The following is a 17,233-nucleotide window of genomic DNA, read 5'->3' as shown; positions in this document are numbered from 1 at the left end:
GTAAAAGCAAATGCTAATCTATGCAGCTATTAAAGCAAAATGAATAATATTTGCTACTTACTAATCTACTTATTATATTTATCTACATACTTTTTTCTTACAAAATTATGTAATCTTAATTTGCATTTAGTAAATTACATTTATTCTTTTATTTGATGATTCAGTTGAAAATACAATAAACCAACAACTTTATTTCTACTTTACAGATACATTATAGATTTTCACATAAACTCTATAAAACAAGTTATACACTATGGATATCTATATTTAAAAGAAATTATTACATAATACCTTGCCATCGTCAGAATACACAAATACATTCCTTGTTGTTCCATCCTTTATATATGTTATTTGCATTGCATTGGCACTGTTGACTTTCATTGGGCAAAATGTAGCATTAAGTTCTGATATTCGTATCACAGCTTTAGGTTCTTTGTGCTAAATAGAAATAAAAATGTGTACATATATATATGTGTGTGTGTGTATACACATTATACATGTGTATTGGATATTACACAATACACTAATGATATTAACCAAAACTATAACTATTCTACATAATACTTACTTCTGATCAGAGTATACTATGTACCTACAGCAAAATTAAAAATCAACCTGGAAATCATTATTGCTAATCTGACATGTCTTTCTTACAGTTAAATATTAGAATATATGTTTCATTAGTTATAGTATTTTTGGCTGTAATCCTAAAAAATGAAATTTGTACCAACAGCATGCTATTCTTGTTGCATCAACAAAAGAATAATACATCAGTAAATGACCAATGATTTTAATATACTCCAAAATAACAAACAATGTAACTTCCAATCAAAACCATTTTCTTTCACACAGCATTCAAGATATTTCACACATTCTAATCTTAAAGTTTTAATGTGTTATAATGTTCCAATTTTTCCTCACTTTCAAAATTTCAATACTCTTGACACAATCCTCAAATACAAAGCACAATAGTTGCTAGTAATGAATAGCTATTACTTAAGCTGTGTAAAATTGTTTCCATCATAAGAAAACCATCCAGTGAGTGATGGGACAAAATGTTATGCAGAACAGGTTGTAATTATATCTTTACTAATAGTTTTACACCCAAAATTCTATGGAAGTTTGAAATTACTGAACTTATGATTGGTTTCAATCAATAACCTGAAGAGCATTTTGTTTTAAAGTTACAGAACTTCTAAAGCATTAAAACCACATGTATATACTAGATTTATAATATCATGGGTGATAATATGACAAATTGAATATTGGAATAGAATTTAAAATTAATTCATAGCTAATGGATGGGCTGTTTCATTTAAATTTAATACAAAACTTATGATTTAGATGGATATAAAGCATGAGTGTTAAATTTAGTTTTATAAGCAATAATTTATCCCAGGTGTGTTTACATAACTGTGTTCAAATCATATTTTGTGTAGTTGACTGGTAAGTGATTGTTATATTGTTGCATCTTATTACTAAGTTTTTTCATTGTTTCATTGAGTATTGTTACATCATAACAATTCATAATTTTTAGAAAGTTTTAGGCCTCAATACATAAAAGTGACCAAATATGTTAGTGAAGTGAAAAGGTTGAAGTTAGACTGCATGATTATGAGTACAACCATAAAGAGCACATAGTGACAATTTCTAAAGTGAAATTATCACAACTTATACTGTAATAGCAGACATAAAAGAGAATAATTTGTCTTGCCAAAGGCTGTTTTAAGGAGACTGAATGCCATCTATATGGACTTTAATGGGAAAAAAAAGAGAATTATCTAAAGCTCTGGTTACAAATGTGATAACCAGTAGTGTAAAGAGTTATTGTACATACATTATATTAAAACAAATGGATTGTGTACTGTCTGCTTATTGTTGAAATTTATCATAAACAAGTCACAGACACCAACTGTAATGAATTGCAGTCCTATAAAATATGACAGGATGAAATAGGTGTGAATGTGGTGCCATCTCCACAAAGTGTTGATGTAGAAAATGACTATTTGGATACAGGAGAATAAAGATACAATGTCAAACAAAGGATATGGGAAATGTTGAGGGCAAAGATGCCTGAAGGGCAATAACTACAAGTATGTAGGAGCTAAAAATAGGTATTCAAGGAATGGTGGTATAAGGAACAGGTAGTCAAGAATCCTAAAGAGGTTGAGTAAGGGCATGGAGAACAACACTGTAGTCCACAATCAAGAATAGATATGGAATGAAGTGGACAAATGATACAAAACGAGTGAAACAAGAGTGTTGGGACAGTAAAGAGTAAAACACTACAAGAACAGGAAAACAGAAAGCAATGAATAAGGTTGTTTTATAACCAGCAATGGGAGACATGAATGAACCATTGTTGAACAGCCAGGTAAACAAATTATAAGACATGAGGAACAGTAGGATGTTACAGCAATTTTGTAGAGACCAACAGCAGTAAATATACCATTTTTTCTGATAAACCATTAAGGATGAAGGATGGGCCAAATGGGAAAGATGGAATGCAAAGTGTGGAGGGTTTGGACTACCTTACAAGTAACTAGACAAATGCCATATGTTAAGCCAGAGAATGGAGTGGGAAATTGGAAACTAACTAAGGGGATGACTGAAGGAGAATAAAGACTGGAAACTGCAATTGAATAGACCAGAAAGGAGAAATAATAAGGACTCAATATTGAGTGGATTGGAAAAGTGAAAAAAAAACTCTATGAAGGAAGCAGATAAAATGACAGATAAAAGAGTAAGGGTTGGATCAATTCTGACTGAAGACATCTATCACCAGAGCAGAGGATGTGGAACTAGGGACCAGTAAAGGAGTTTTGAAATCTGGGTGGGAGACAAATGCATCCAGAACCAGAATAACCTGCTGGGCACACAATCAGTGAAAAACTTTGGGACCTAGGGACCATTCCATGGGGAGAATCTTGTCAGGATGAGACGAGCAAACTGCAACAATGGTTGCACAAACCAGAAAGAGATAATAGGAACTCAACACAGAGAGGTTTGGAAAAGGAATAAAACTTTGTGATGAAGGTGAATATGCAGAAACATGAGAGTTGGACCAATTCTGACTGAAAGCATCTACTTCCAAACCAAAGAATGTGGAACCAAAGACCAGCAAAGAAGTTTTGGAATTGAGGTGGGAGGCAACTGAATCCATAAGCAGAATACCCCATTGTACACGGTCACTGAAAAACATGGGGATCTATGGACTACTCTGTAGAAAGAATCTTTTCAGGAAAAAATAAGCAAACTGCAACAAGATTCATAGCATCTGATATGTTACTAGATTTGTGTGATAAAAATGAGCCCATAATACAGGCTCCAGGTAATTCTGACCAAAATTCCATTGATCATACAGCACCCACTGAATGATCAATACCAAATGAACAACATGTCCAACCCATGGAAGCCCAATTTCCCAAGAAGAGATAGAACTTCATTTGTAGTGAGAGGTTGAGAAAAATTGAGCATCTAAACTAAGAGCTTCATTGAATTCAACCAAAGAGAAAGAAGGCTGGGCTGTACTGGGATAAGAGGTGGAATATATTACCAAAAGAATAAGGTGAGCAAAATGTGCACATATAGAAAGGAGCATTGAATGAGAAAAGCTATGTACGTGAGAAAAGATATTGTATTGGAAAGCAAAGGACTAACTAACAGGTTGTGGTTAGTGAATGATGGACTGTCTAATTTGATTGACAGATAGCAATAAATAACAGCTTTTCTGAAAATCTTAAATGAATTCAGAAATTTACAATTCTATAAATTAAACCATGACAGACTTTATTTGGTTTGTTTGATAACCTATTTTACATTTGAAAAATAAACAAATGATGAATATTTATACAATTAATAAGAAATTTAAAACTTACACAGGATAAAAATAAAATAAAAATCATTCCATGCACCAACAATGTGAACAGGCCTCTTTCATAATTATCAAGTGTCACTGTTCATTAATATAGAATACGAAGTGGAAACTGATATAGTGTAATCTTAGGCATGAAAGGCCAGTAAACATTTTATATATATATCCTCATACTATACCACGTGGAAAAAAAAAAAAAAAAAATAGTGTAAGGAAAGCTACATATGGACAACTTCTCACAAAATATATAACAAAGAAACCTCTACGCCATATAATGCTGTACAAACAGTTGGATAGAATGTTGTTTAACAACAAAGAGAAAATTGAAAAACATAGCCACAGTAGTGTTTACTAGTTAACATACAAAGACTGTACTAATATACAAGTAGGTCAAACAGGCTGTTCCACAGAAACAAGAGTTAAAGAACATTCTATAAGCTGCAAACTGGGAAAAATACACTCAACTTTTGCATCACACATTATGAATGCTAAATACTAGTTTCATCTATAAAAAACTGCAAATTTGAACGTCTGTGAGAAACTAAGTAATATGAAAATTTTATAAATAAATACAAGTATAGAATTAAATCCAGATACGTTTTATATGATCATATCAACTTAAGATCATCTTCACTTCTTTCCCAACCCACCTCAGGGTGAATGTTAAGGGTACTTCTAGTTCTTTGGCTAAATATGTACATATCTGTTTAGAAGCTAGTTCAGTTTGTACCTGGATGATGCTTTTACTGGCAAAACCATGCTTGTAATAAATATTAGTGTAATGTACAATTGTCTTTATTTTCCTCAATTCAGTAATAATGTTACTTACCTACTGACCATGTTTCAAAACTTGGTATCTAAAACACATAATCTAAATTTGTTTCATTTTTGTGTTGGATCAAAAATGTTAATTTATAAAAATATTAAAATTTATAAAATATAGGTTTCTAAAACTACTTGCATGAAACTAGGTTACTAACAAAGATGTTAAAAATAATGTATAAATATGTTGACTGTAGTGAGTAAAAGAAAACCTAAAACATCCCTTTAATGACAGTTTACACTAACACTATAAGAAACCTCATCTTGTTCTTTTGACTTTCCCTTGTACACTTACTGATGAGGCCTCAGTGTCGACCATTTTTCATGTTTACCATTAACACATGCACAAAAAATTTTGTTTCAGGCCAAAATAAAGAAGTTTATTTTAGAAAGATTTAAAGGATTTTTTACAAATATATATGTAACAACTTATATATTTAACTTATTAAATTCATTGTTTTGTTTAACATCAACAGGGAAGAAATACATAAAAAACATTTTAAAAATATAACTGATAAAGAATCAGTAACAGAGATTAAATTTACTTAGATTTAAAAACATAAAATATTAAACACAGGTAATTTGAAAATATTTACACCCACTAATGTTAATTAATGAATTCATAAATATTTAACTATTTTTATTAGAAATATAAACAAGTTCTTACTTCTTTTACATAATACTTAAATGTATCTTCAGCTTCATTGAGGACAAATTTTCGTAAATGAAACTTTCCATCTTCTTTTCCACGCTTCCACAAATGCCCTTCCATAAAACCTTTTACATAAATCTGTTCCTCTGTGTGCAAAAATTCCTGTCTATCATACTTGGCTTGTATCCACTGTTCCTTTAAAACTCTAGTTATGAAAAATAAAACATAATTTCTTGTATGTCACATATACATATTAAGAAAGCATAGTACTGAAAATTATTCCATAATTTAAAGAACAATAATATATAAAAGTTTCAGTCACAAAAATACTTTGTTCAAGTTACACATACTTAAATTTAAGTTTTGAAAATTAAATAGAGAGAGCAACCTATTGATACAACTTTATCAATACTGGACCTTGGGACACACAATATTGAGAATAATGCAGTTTTATCCTTGCATAAAAAGATGATTACACATTAAAACTTATTGAAAATACAGGTCACAATATGTTTAAATAAACATGTTCAATTAAAGCTTTACTTGGAAATTTTTAGGTATGAGACATAATGAAGATATTTTAGATGGAAATTTGTGAATAGCCTATAACTAAAGATATCTTGAAAACATACATGAACTTAAACTCAGACCTAGAAACAATTATTTTAATTCACTCACTTATCAACAAATTCTGCTGTTTAGAAAATGAACAGTTTGAATTTCATGTACAATATATGGTAGGGTTTAAAAAATAGTTTTGCTCTGGGTACATAAGATTAATAAGTATGAAACTTTTTAAATTAAGGTATTTTAATTTTTGTAATTCTTTGGTAAAAAAGTTTTAGTTGTTGTATCTAATAATTCTAAAATTACATAAATTTAGTTACCATGGTAATGCATTTTCAGGGAAAGAAAATTTTCAATATACTCTATGATAATTCTTTTGCATAGATTGCATAAAATAAGTAAAAACATTCAACTTTTAAAATGAAGGATAATTTATTGTATAAAGTTAAAAGTAAAATATAAAATTAAAATCTCTACATGTTTTGGAGAAAAATACTTCATCTTTAAGAGACCAAAATTTTCCACCAAAAAATGTAGAGAGTTTAAATGTATATTTTGGATTTAACTTTATACAATAAACTACTGTGTATTTTTAAACACTGAATGTTCTTAGGTATTTTATGAAAGAAAATGTTAACTTTAGAAACATTTATTCACCTCTTTACATACAAAGTTTATTGTAGATTAAGAAAACTAACCAACTTGAATGAGGAATGCTCAGAAAGAGAATCAAAGACAATCAATAATAGGTTAACCGTCACATGTTTTGGAATAAAAACCCAGTGTGATGGAAAAACTATTGTCACATCTTCCATAGCCAGGAGTGAGGATGCAACTTCCTTGTGATGTTGAAAATGTATGTGATTAGAAGGAGATTGAAACATAGCTAGACAAGAAGAAAATTAAGGGGGAGGTACAAAAACATGGGAACAGATCACAAGAAAGATCTGGCAAAGGGAGTTCACAAGTGCACAATAGGGAGAATTGAGCTACCACAAAATTGGAGCTGAAAGAAGCATATATGACAAGTCATCTCTGTTAACCATGATGAAGAGGGAGCAATCCCACATGACTTCCAAAGACAGGGAACCTGTTGAGACACCCACAATGGAGTAAAGCAGAAAATCAAAGCTTAATCACTAAATTCCAATGAATCAGGAAAACCCAAAGATTTCATCATGAAGTAAATGAGCAAGGTGGAGGCCTCAGAGATAAGCACACATATTAAAGGAAGGAATACCAAACAAGGAAATCCCCAAAACAAAAATTTTACTTTATCACTTAATTATAATCTACCTGTCTACCAAAACTATTAAGGTTAATGGAGAGCTTCCAAGACAAATATCAAAGGAGCTGCAAGGTGGTAAGATGACAACAAGTAGATTATAACTAAGCAATAAAGTAAACTTGGGTGGTACCCAAAGCAAGAAGAGGTTTGATGGACTGAGGTTCCAGAAAAATAAAAGGACCATGGCTATTTAATATAAAAAAAGTCACAATGTTGAGGATGTTGAAGATGGCATGGATCAGAAACATATTATCATGAACATGAATGTCTAGAGAGGGGGTCAGATAACAAAGGCTCATGAACTATGTAACCCAAGACTCATCAAAAGCTACTGGGAAAAGAATACCACAGACAATCAAATTAGATTATCAATACAAAGAAAGAAAAACTTAGGGTAAAAGATTAAATTACCAGAATGTCATGAAAGATAAGTTTCAAAAGTTGAACAGAATTTAGATTACTACTTACTGAACATCTGTGGGACATGGTTTCTTGTAGCACAGTGGCACATCAACCTCATACTTTTCCTGAGCTTTGTCATTTCCCATATTTTCCATTATTTCTACTTGTGTTGAATCCCAGTTGTCCAAGAAAACAGATTTTACTTTGCTGATGTGAGAACCAAGATTGCGATGAAAACCTGCACACTGAGTGCATACAAATATTCCAATGTTGTAAGATGCCCATTCCGGACCTTAAATAAGATACACAAGATATGTGGCATTTAAGAAGCAAAATCAGTATTTATGATACCACTTGTTATTTCTCTAAACTGCAAGTAAGTTACAAATGTGGCTCACAAATACAGAAGCATTTTGTTAAATGTAATTCATACTGGCATACTGCTAAGTTAGTTCAAGATAACAGTCCCTTTACTAATTTCCATTAAAATAGTTTTCCATGCTAAGTAAATTGTATTTTTATACATAATTTCTGAAAAATTGATATCTTTGATGATATGACCACACTGCAAGTAAGCATTGACATCTTCAGTTGTTATTGCAGTGGAAACTTGACTTAGCTCTATGAAATGTTGCCCTGGTTTTTTAAAACCTTTGGACCTGACCCTGTGATATGACTTATGACTTTTTTTTGAAGAAGACTAGATTACATTATAATTTATAGCAATGCTTGTGCTCAATGTACTAACTTATGCATGAATATTGTGCTCAGCTTCATTACTACTACAATTAGTGGCACAAAATTTAGACCATATTTGTTAATACAGTAAAATATACACACAGAAATTATAGTGAAAAAACAGATTGTTCACACTAATGTTTCAATATAATCAAATTTCTAGAATTTTTAAACTGTTAATTTAGTTATGTTGTGAATAATATAAAATTCAGAATTCCACTCAATTTTATTTTTAATAAATCAGTTTTAAAAGTATAGTAAAGTAATCAAAGTTATCTGCAGTTTTACAAATACTGTGTCTACTAAATTGTCTTCACTAATAAATATTTAACTTTAATTAAATTCTTAGCTTACAATACCACAGAAACTGCTAGCAACCAAAAAATATGACTTAAGAGTAGTTTAGCTGACTCTGGTTTTACAAATATAAACAAGTTTCACTTTATACATAGTCTGTATGAAATAGCATTAATGCTTATTGAGCCAAACAAAGACTGGTTTATTTTACAAAATACGAAACAACTATTGTTCTTATATCCAAACAAAAACTTATTATTTTTTGCAATGTTTTGAGCAGAAGCTCTTTGTCAGGTAATTTAAACTGTGTTCTGTAGAAAAAACATGATTTAACCTGACTATTATAGACTTGTGTTTTACCATTGTGAGCACTTAATTGTTTTTCCAGGTCTTGCAGTCTTTTCTTCTGTATATTTCATATATCTAAATATCAAACTCTTTGACTTTAAATACTGAATAAGGATACTCAGAATACAAGTGAAAAATGCCAATGAGAAAGTGAACATTGCAAAGTAGAATGCCTTAAATAGATTAATAATACATAGGTAGCCAACTTTCCCATAAACACATGCAAGTTTTTCTCTCCAACAACATTCTATTTTTAAAATAGTGCTTCAAACTTAAAGTCTTTCAAATGTAGAAGATATTGTACCTAAAATATATGTATAGACACACACACACAATTATATTCAAATATGTGCACGGACGTGTATATTACATACTACAATATATGTATACATATTTGAATACAATTGTATTTGTGTGAATATGTGTATGTGTATAAAGAACAGAATTCATTGAAAATACCTATTGTGCACAAATGTTTTCAGTAGTGAAAAGAAACTGCCAATTTCAGAGCAGATGTTCACTAGTTGGAATTTTCATGCTAATAGTTAGTATTGTAAATAAGTTTTTGTTGTTGTTGTTTTTTCTGTTTCCACCATAATAATGAATTGGTTTGCCTCTATACATAGCAAGGTAAATATAAATACAAGTAGTGAGTTGAGCTTTTTTGTCATGACATGTTTCACCAGTATCATTACTGCCATGATGGCTAAAAGATGTTTCAAACTAACAGTCTTGGAAATGCTTGTTTCTCTCACTATAAACTTTTAATGGATGGAGAAATAATGGTGAATGGTGAAAAATCATCTATTTCACTTCTACTATTACTACCCTCAACCACATTTGAAAGTAAAAGTAAGTGTCAATGCCTTTTGCATCAATCTGTTTCAACACTTGGCTCCATTTCTTTTTGAAAAATGCAATTTCAATGTAAGGACTTTATCAAGTAGCTAAGGTGAAGTTTGCAGTGCTTTATCTTCCAGCATACCTAAGTGTCAGGCTCTTCTCTCAAAGATGCTAGGACTATCTTTCAACAAATTGTAACAATAACAACAAAAAAGTAACCATCTTTGGATAAATCTTTTGAAATTACCAAGTCTGTACAATTGATGTTTTTAGTATTTTCTTCAAACACTTCTCCAATAGGGACCAATAATTATAGCTGAGATAGGTGGTATTGTCAGCAGCATCACCATATAGGCTATCTTTCTCTTTTGTCCCAAAAACCTTTCAAGGAGGATAATAAGTGAAATACAATTTTATATTTGCAGTTCACCTTCTACAAGTATTTCTAGGGCATATTTAAATCATTTTGTATAGTTGTTAATTATGAACATGCTACAAAACAGTGGTTAAATTGTGTAAAAATCTTTCTACTGACTGTTTTGAGATCAACTATAATTCATTGGAATTCCAGAGCATTCATTATCACTAGTTGTAATGTAAAAAAGAACATGATTCACTTCCAAACCATTGTCATTACAACATTCCACAGCATTTGCTACAATATCAATTAGTTTGAAGAAGACATATTTTTTGTTCACCTTATCTTTATTAAGTCTTCCAACATTTTTCTCATTACACAATGAGTATGATTTCCAGAATACAACTTGATATTAAGAGTTGCATGTTGTAAATCTATAGGCTCTGTGGCCCAATGTCTTGTAATCTAATGAAAGTTATAATTTTCCTATACTAAAAATGCAATTCCAATAAATACTTACCTTCTGTCGCATAATTAGCTTCACACGCAAAAAAGGTTTAACAAACGCCACAAGTCTACTGCTACCCCTTCATTGGAAATGCCTCATTCCAATGTCTCTTACAAATCATGCTACAACCTTCCACCAATAAGAGAATCATACTCTTGTTATGCATGTGTCTCCTCTATTCAATTCTTCCAGATTACCACTTCAACTTTTAGCAGAAAACAGTCACTTGTTTTTAGTGGGGAAGAAGAGTGGGAATGTGAGGGGTAGCAAGCATCTATCAAAAATACATTTTCAGTATAGAAAAATTATAAATTCTACTACAACACATTACCTCTTCTCACATAATTAGCTAGAATCCTACATTGAACAGATGGAGAGAACAGCATGAAGAAAAAAGAAGTATCCTTCCAAAGTATCCAAAGGACACACTTTGAGACTAGAGTGTTAGATTCAAAGATTTGATGTGGAAGACTGCACTACATCTAAACCAGGTATACTCTTTGCTCATCTGAAAAAAAAGTGTCATATGTATCAGCAGAAAAATAAAACAGAGGAGCACATCCAATTTGTATGTGTGTGTGTGTGTGTGTGTGGAGAAAACAGGGAAGAGTCCCCAGGTATAGAGTGGGTATGGCATGACAAACCATACTTTGCCAGCCAAGTGATTATTCACAACATTTTTCCAAGATATCAATAAACCCAGAAAAAAATACCACCTAAGGGTAAGGAAACAACTCCAATGTAAAACTGGGCTGACTGAAATAAAAATGAGGTTGGCCAAACCTAGCACAAGTTGCCAGGCTCTGGTTTGGTGCTCTGACAACAAACAGTCTGGAAATGAAAATTAACAAAAGAAATGGCTTGTAGAGATAGAATTTCCAGTACTCCCACTAAGATAACTGCAGGATGGTGGTAGAATCCCAAGATAAAATGTAACAGGGGCAAAGAAGATGGAAAAGAGGTAGTAGGACAAGTTCCTTTGTTAAACCACTTAAGAACCTATGGAACTGTAGTGAAAATTTGCCAACAAGTCACAATATAAAATAGTTAATTGCCCACTGAACTGGGACACCATGGTTAATGTCTGGTACTATAGGCTACATGCCCAACAATGTTGAATAAAATAACAAGATGCTAAGTCTCTGGAATGGGTAGATAAGGATCTGGACAGGAAAAGAATAGAAATTTGTTGTGACTATAATTGCTACAAAAATGCAATCAATGAGGAAGAGGTTGAGTGTTGATGCACAAATTATGATTAAAAACATGTCATCAAATTAATAAAATATATTAATCCTGAAAAGGAAGGGACAGCAAATATAGCTGGGACAAAGTCATATTGTGACCAAGAAAATTCAAACTATAGTGAGACAATGTGTAAAGTGAGAATTGAAGAGAGCAAATGAGACAACATGAAAGTAATAAGGAATCAAAGAAAAACAGGAAATTGGATAAATCTGACAAATCATGTCTAATAATGGTATATTAGACCTAGTTGATTCTGCAGAAGGGGTAGGGAAAAATGTATCAAAATCTATTGGTATACAAGGGCTAAAAATCTTTGTCAGCCTGAAGAAGTTTGGATTGTTTAAGAGGATTAGTGGGGCAAGTTAAGGAGAATAAAGCTGATCCATACAATGAAAAATCTGATGAAAGATACCAGCAGAGAAATCAAACAATAGGTCTCTCCCTCCTGCAGGCAGCCAAAATAGAGCTATAAATATAATACCTGAAGTGAAAACATGAATCTTAGAGTTCATTGTAGAAATACATAAATCAAACAAAAGTGTTAAGTAAAATATGAAGGATTGAAATTTTTTTACCAAGAAAGCAAGTGAAAGAAATTAAAAAATTTCTTCAATGTATTGAAAAAAAATAATAATGAAGAAATCACTCTTCAAAAATTAAACTACTAAAATCATGATACACACATAAAGCACCAAAATTAAACATCTAAACATGAGTTTAGAAGAAGTTACAGTATGGTAGAATCGAATAGAAGGAATCACACACATCATTAGAGTATCTTGTACTCATACTGGTGGAACGTTGATGCATGGTAATTTACATTCAGTTATACAATTCCAATGGAGGAGAAACAGAGGGCTTGTGGTACATGTGATAAAAGTTTTGTATATAAAGGAATAGAACAACACTTAATGAGAATAGCTATTTATGTGAGAAGAAGTAACATACTGTATTGAAAATAAATTTAAAAATAACAAAGAACAATAAAGCAAGTTATTATATAAGATTGTAGCAGCAGAAACAGCACTTTTCATAAAGCCATTAACCACAGCCATGTTTACTATCAATATATTAACCGTTTAAATGAACTTGTTTGCAAAATAATTGTTAAAAGCAGTGATATACTAGTAAAAATATCAGTACATCACATGATGGCTGAAAGCATAATTTCAAGTGTACTTTCATTGTGTAGCATTGATAAAACTGTGAGATAAACTAATTCAGCAAAATTGCTTGCTTTCTAACAGTTACCTCAAATAACAGAACAATGAGAAAAGTTTCATCTGTACATATAATACTTTAGTCCTAGTAATATCATTAAAATAAAGCTGCTGAATTTCTATAAGATCCCAATACCACCTTGTAAACTACGTATGGTAAAATTAAACAAGAACTAAAAGCACTGTGAATAAAACTGGAAAATACATAACTTTTGACAGTGACAATACTAATGAATACAAGTTTAATAGATGCTAACTATCCTGCACATATTAAGTACCATAAATGCTTTAAGATTCTGATTTAGAATCATTTGCGCTTAAAATTTATCATAATTTTTCTTGCTCTACTGAGTATGTGATATTACTGAAAGAGTCCTTAAATTTCCTCATTTGTGAATATAAACCAATACTGTCATAGTTAAACTTGTAGGATACGATAGACAAAATATTACAAAACTTAATGGATCTATTATCATTAATTAAAATCAACTGCATTCATCACACCTTAAAATAACCCACTCCCAAACCCAACCACCATATTAGAAATATAACTCTCTCTAAATTGAATTTGACATATACTCTTTTAAAATCTGTATTTGTGATCATTTGTCCTATCATTCTTACAATTAAACAAGGAAAAAGATGGTGCATCAATACTAACTAATTAATTCAGATGACTTCTAACTTTTTTTATTTTAATTTACAGGAGTTCACAGTCATATTGTGGACTTTCTATAGAATAACAAAAAAAACAAAAAACACACACACACATAATAATCACAACTGAACAAAACATTTCCATTACTTTGATTTCAACTTAATCACTAGTAAACAAATAGATTATCTGGTAAAATGGGATACATGATGTCCAGATTTATGGAGTTCATTAAACATTTGATGACGCTAAAAAGTAAGCAACTATGAATAAATGGGTTTACTTTTTTTTTAATTTTCCAAATAAAGTACATTCATAATTTAAGATTTATTATGTCCATTGAACTTTTCGTTACTTGTGACCCATGCTAGTGTTGAAATAATGGGCTCTTCTGTGGATCACAAATAGAATGTTCTAGTTTTAAATAACACAGCTTCACTGGACAAAATAACACAGCTTAAAATTAAAAAAGAATTGTCATGACTAGATATTTGTTTCTATATCATATTCAGTTTTTGTGAAATGATTACGAACAACAACTTGTTACTACTATTAAAAAGAATAAAAGTAAAAATACTGTTAATTTCACATCAGTAAAACGATGCAACACTAACAATTAGGAATAAAATCGACCCTCTTCCATATATTGTTAATCATTAATGTCACTATACAGATTAGGCCTACGATATAAAAACAAAATTATGATTACCTATCAAATATATTAACATATATAAAAGTATCACTGCAATAAACTTAAAATATCTTACCTTCTATCCCACAATCAGCACAATGAGAGTTTTGTGGAAGTTTTAATAACTGAATTAATTTCCTTCTATTCTCTTCCGCCATTCTTATTTTTAAACGATTAAACATAGCGCCATCACTCCACCCAAACAGCTCAGTTCTAACATTAACCACAATAATGTGTCATAATACAGATCACAAGGAATTGCACAAAACCTTAATACAGTGGTTCACAACTTTTTTTAGTCTAAGGCTCCCTTGGTATGAAGTCCTGCATGGCCAGGTGGGCTAAGGCGTTCGACTAGTAATCTGAGGGTCGCAGGTTCGAATCCCCGTCGCACCAAACATGCTCGCCATTTCAACCGTGGGGGGCGTTATAATGTTACGGTCAATCCCACTATTCGTTGGTAAAGAACTAACCCAATAGTTGGCGGTAGGTGGTGATGACTAGCTGCCTTCCCTCTAGTCTTACACTGCTAAATTAGGGACGGCTAGCACAGATAGCCCTCGAGTAGCTTCGTGCAAAATTCAAAAACAAACACATAAGCCCTTGGTATGAATTTGTTTGTTTGTTTTGGAATTTCGCACAAAGCTACTCGAGGGCTATCTGTGCTAGCCGTCCCTATTAAAAATAATAACATCTCCTTTCGACATACTCTATAGTTTACTTAATTCAACATAACTTTATCGGTTTATTGTTTATTTAGAATTAAAATTATTTCAGTATTTTTACTTTCGGTTCATTTTGAGCGCCCCTAGGAAAAGCTTCACAGTCTCCAGGAAGGTCGTGGCTTCAGCTTTGCTAAACACTGACCTGATAGAACGTTTGGCAAAAAGAACCTTAAACATGCTTCAGTTCAATCAATATTTTAAGACCTTTAATATTGATTGGTTAAGGCGATAAACGTACAAATATACACGCATGTTAATACACACAAAAAAAAAGAAAAGAAAGAAAATTCGCTGAAATGACTCACTTGTAATTCATCTACAACAAAATGGCTTGTTTGTTTTGAATTAAGCACAAAGCTTCTCAATGGACTATCTGTGCTCTGCCCACTATGGGTATCGAAACCTGAACTTTAGCATTGTAGACAAAATGGCTTAGTATATTGCACCAAAATTCTTTGTAGAATATGGAATAAAGTACTTTAAAGGTCGCAGGGGTATCGTAAAAATGATTCGTTTCTTCTATAGTTTAATTAACCTAAAACATCATAATTCTAATCTAAACGATTTTATCACTACCCTTTGAAGTTAGCTTTTCTAAAAAGCTTATATTTAAGTTGAAAAAATAACAAGGCAATAATATATGAACATTAGATGAATGCAACACCAAATACAAATTGCTTCGTACACTATGCAATCATTGTCTTTAAAGAGCAAAGCTCTATATTGAGTAAAGAAAACATCAATACACATAATATTACGTTTTATTACACATATTTATAGAATAATTATTTTTAAAGACACGAAGGTTTATTTAAATTGATGTTTTAGTGCATATGTTTCATTTTAAAAGGCTGCTTTTTCACTGGTAAAATTTTGTATGTATTATATATAGAGATAATTTAGTTAAACAGAACTAACTATAAATGCTTTTTATATTCTCAACAAATTTCCGTGACAATCTCCAGTTGCAGCTTGGCATTTTACTTCTCGAATTAATTCGATCATGTAGTCAATAGCTGCAAATATCAGCTAACTACTAGCAGTGTTTACTATCATTACAATGTGTAAAGCCAGCTACCATACCAAGTAATCTTTTGCCTATAGTTGAGCATAAGAAAGCCAACAAACAAGATCAATTAAAAACTGTTATTTTAAAAAATTGTAAATAATGATCATAAAAATTAATGAAAGAAGTTTGGAGATACTGTAAACATTAGTTACTTAAATTACAAATCCATATTTGATTCTACCAAATGTAATTCTACATATCAGCATAAAGCCAAAATAGGGGTTAGCTTGTTTTCTCCAGTCCTTTATACCACACTTAATTATCTTTGCCTCGTAACGCCTTCCATCTGCATCAATGCGCTCTCTATTCTGGTAATCTATATAATCATCTCATTCAGATAATATTAATGCTTTTTCTTGATAAAGCTTCCATAAACGAGTCTTTTCTGTGTTATAATCGTTAAGAAATACTTTAAGTGTTCTTATTTTTTTTGCAGTTGATTTTGGTAAAAAGAAATTCATCAGTTAATCCATTAAGTGTGTGATGTTTTGAGTCTTTCCCCAGTTGCTTTGAAGCATGTACCTCATTTAATTACTAAAAGGCCTGGGAGAAAATACTCAAATTTTTTCCCATCCACTGACATTGTTTATTGCTCAATTACGTGTAAGGACAACGATGGCTTATCCTTAGTTCTGTACCGCCACCATTTCATGGACAAATGGTTACTGTTCGCATCATTTCGTCAATTATCAGAACATCACACCCAGATTCTACTATCAGAAACAACCAAGGCAGGCTTCATTTTTACAGGCGAGACATCTATTTTTGCTTCAATTCAATATGTCATTATTCAGAGTATTTTTTTCTCATATATTTCAGCCAGGCTCAGCTGACTCCCATTCAGCTAACATTTACGGAACAGGAAGTGCAACTCTACTCACCTCTCCTTTTCCTATTGCATAAATCTTTTTTCTCGTTTAGAAATATG

At 31.5% G+C, this 17,233-nt stretch overlaps 1 protein-coding gene across 8 annotated transcripts in view; it reads right to left on the bottom strand.

The window, feature by feature from the left end:
• Positions 1 to 14,862, bottom strand: part of LOC143225116 (arf-GAP with dual PH domain-containing protein 1-like) — a 47,547-nt gene extending 32,685 nt beyond the window's left edge. For 7 of the 8 annotated variants that reach the window (XR_013013622.1, XM_076453925.1, XM_076453931.1 and 4 more), the window contains exons 1-4: positions 14,588 to 14,857; positions 7,672 to 7,897; positions 5,364 to 5,553; positions 292 to 438 (exon numbers count right to left, since the gene is read on the bottom strand). Coding sequence is in view for 7 of the 8 variants with exons in the window: in XM_076453925.1 (XP_076310040.1) it covers positions 292 to 438; positions 5,364 to 5,553; positions 7,672 to 7,897; positions 14,588 to 14,693 (669 nt within the window). In the remaining variant the exon portion in view is untranslated. Of the gene's footprint in view, positions 1 to 291; positions 439 to 5,363; positions 5,554 to 7,671; positions 7,898 to 14,587 lie in introns of all 8 variants that reach the window. The other variant, XM_076453926.1, reaches the window with a different exon arrangement.
• Positions 14,863 to 17,233: the final 2,371 nt, after the last annotated feature.

The sequence above is a fragment of the Tachypleus tridentatus genome, chromosome 9 (genome assembly GCF_004210375.1).
Source record: "Tachypleus tridentatus isolate NWPU-2018 chromosome 9, ASM421037v1, whole genome shotgun sequence".
Classification (NCBI taxonomy): domain Eukaryota; kingdom Metazoa; phylum Arthropoda; class Merostomata; order Xiphosura; family Limulidae; genus Tachypleus; species Tachypleus tridentatus.
This window is presented reverse-complemented; position numbering and strand designations above follow the sequence as displayed.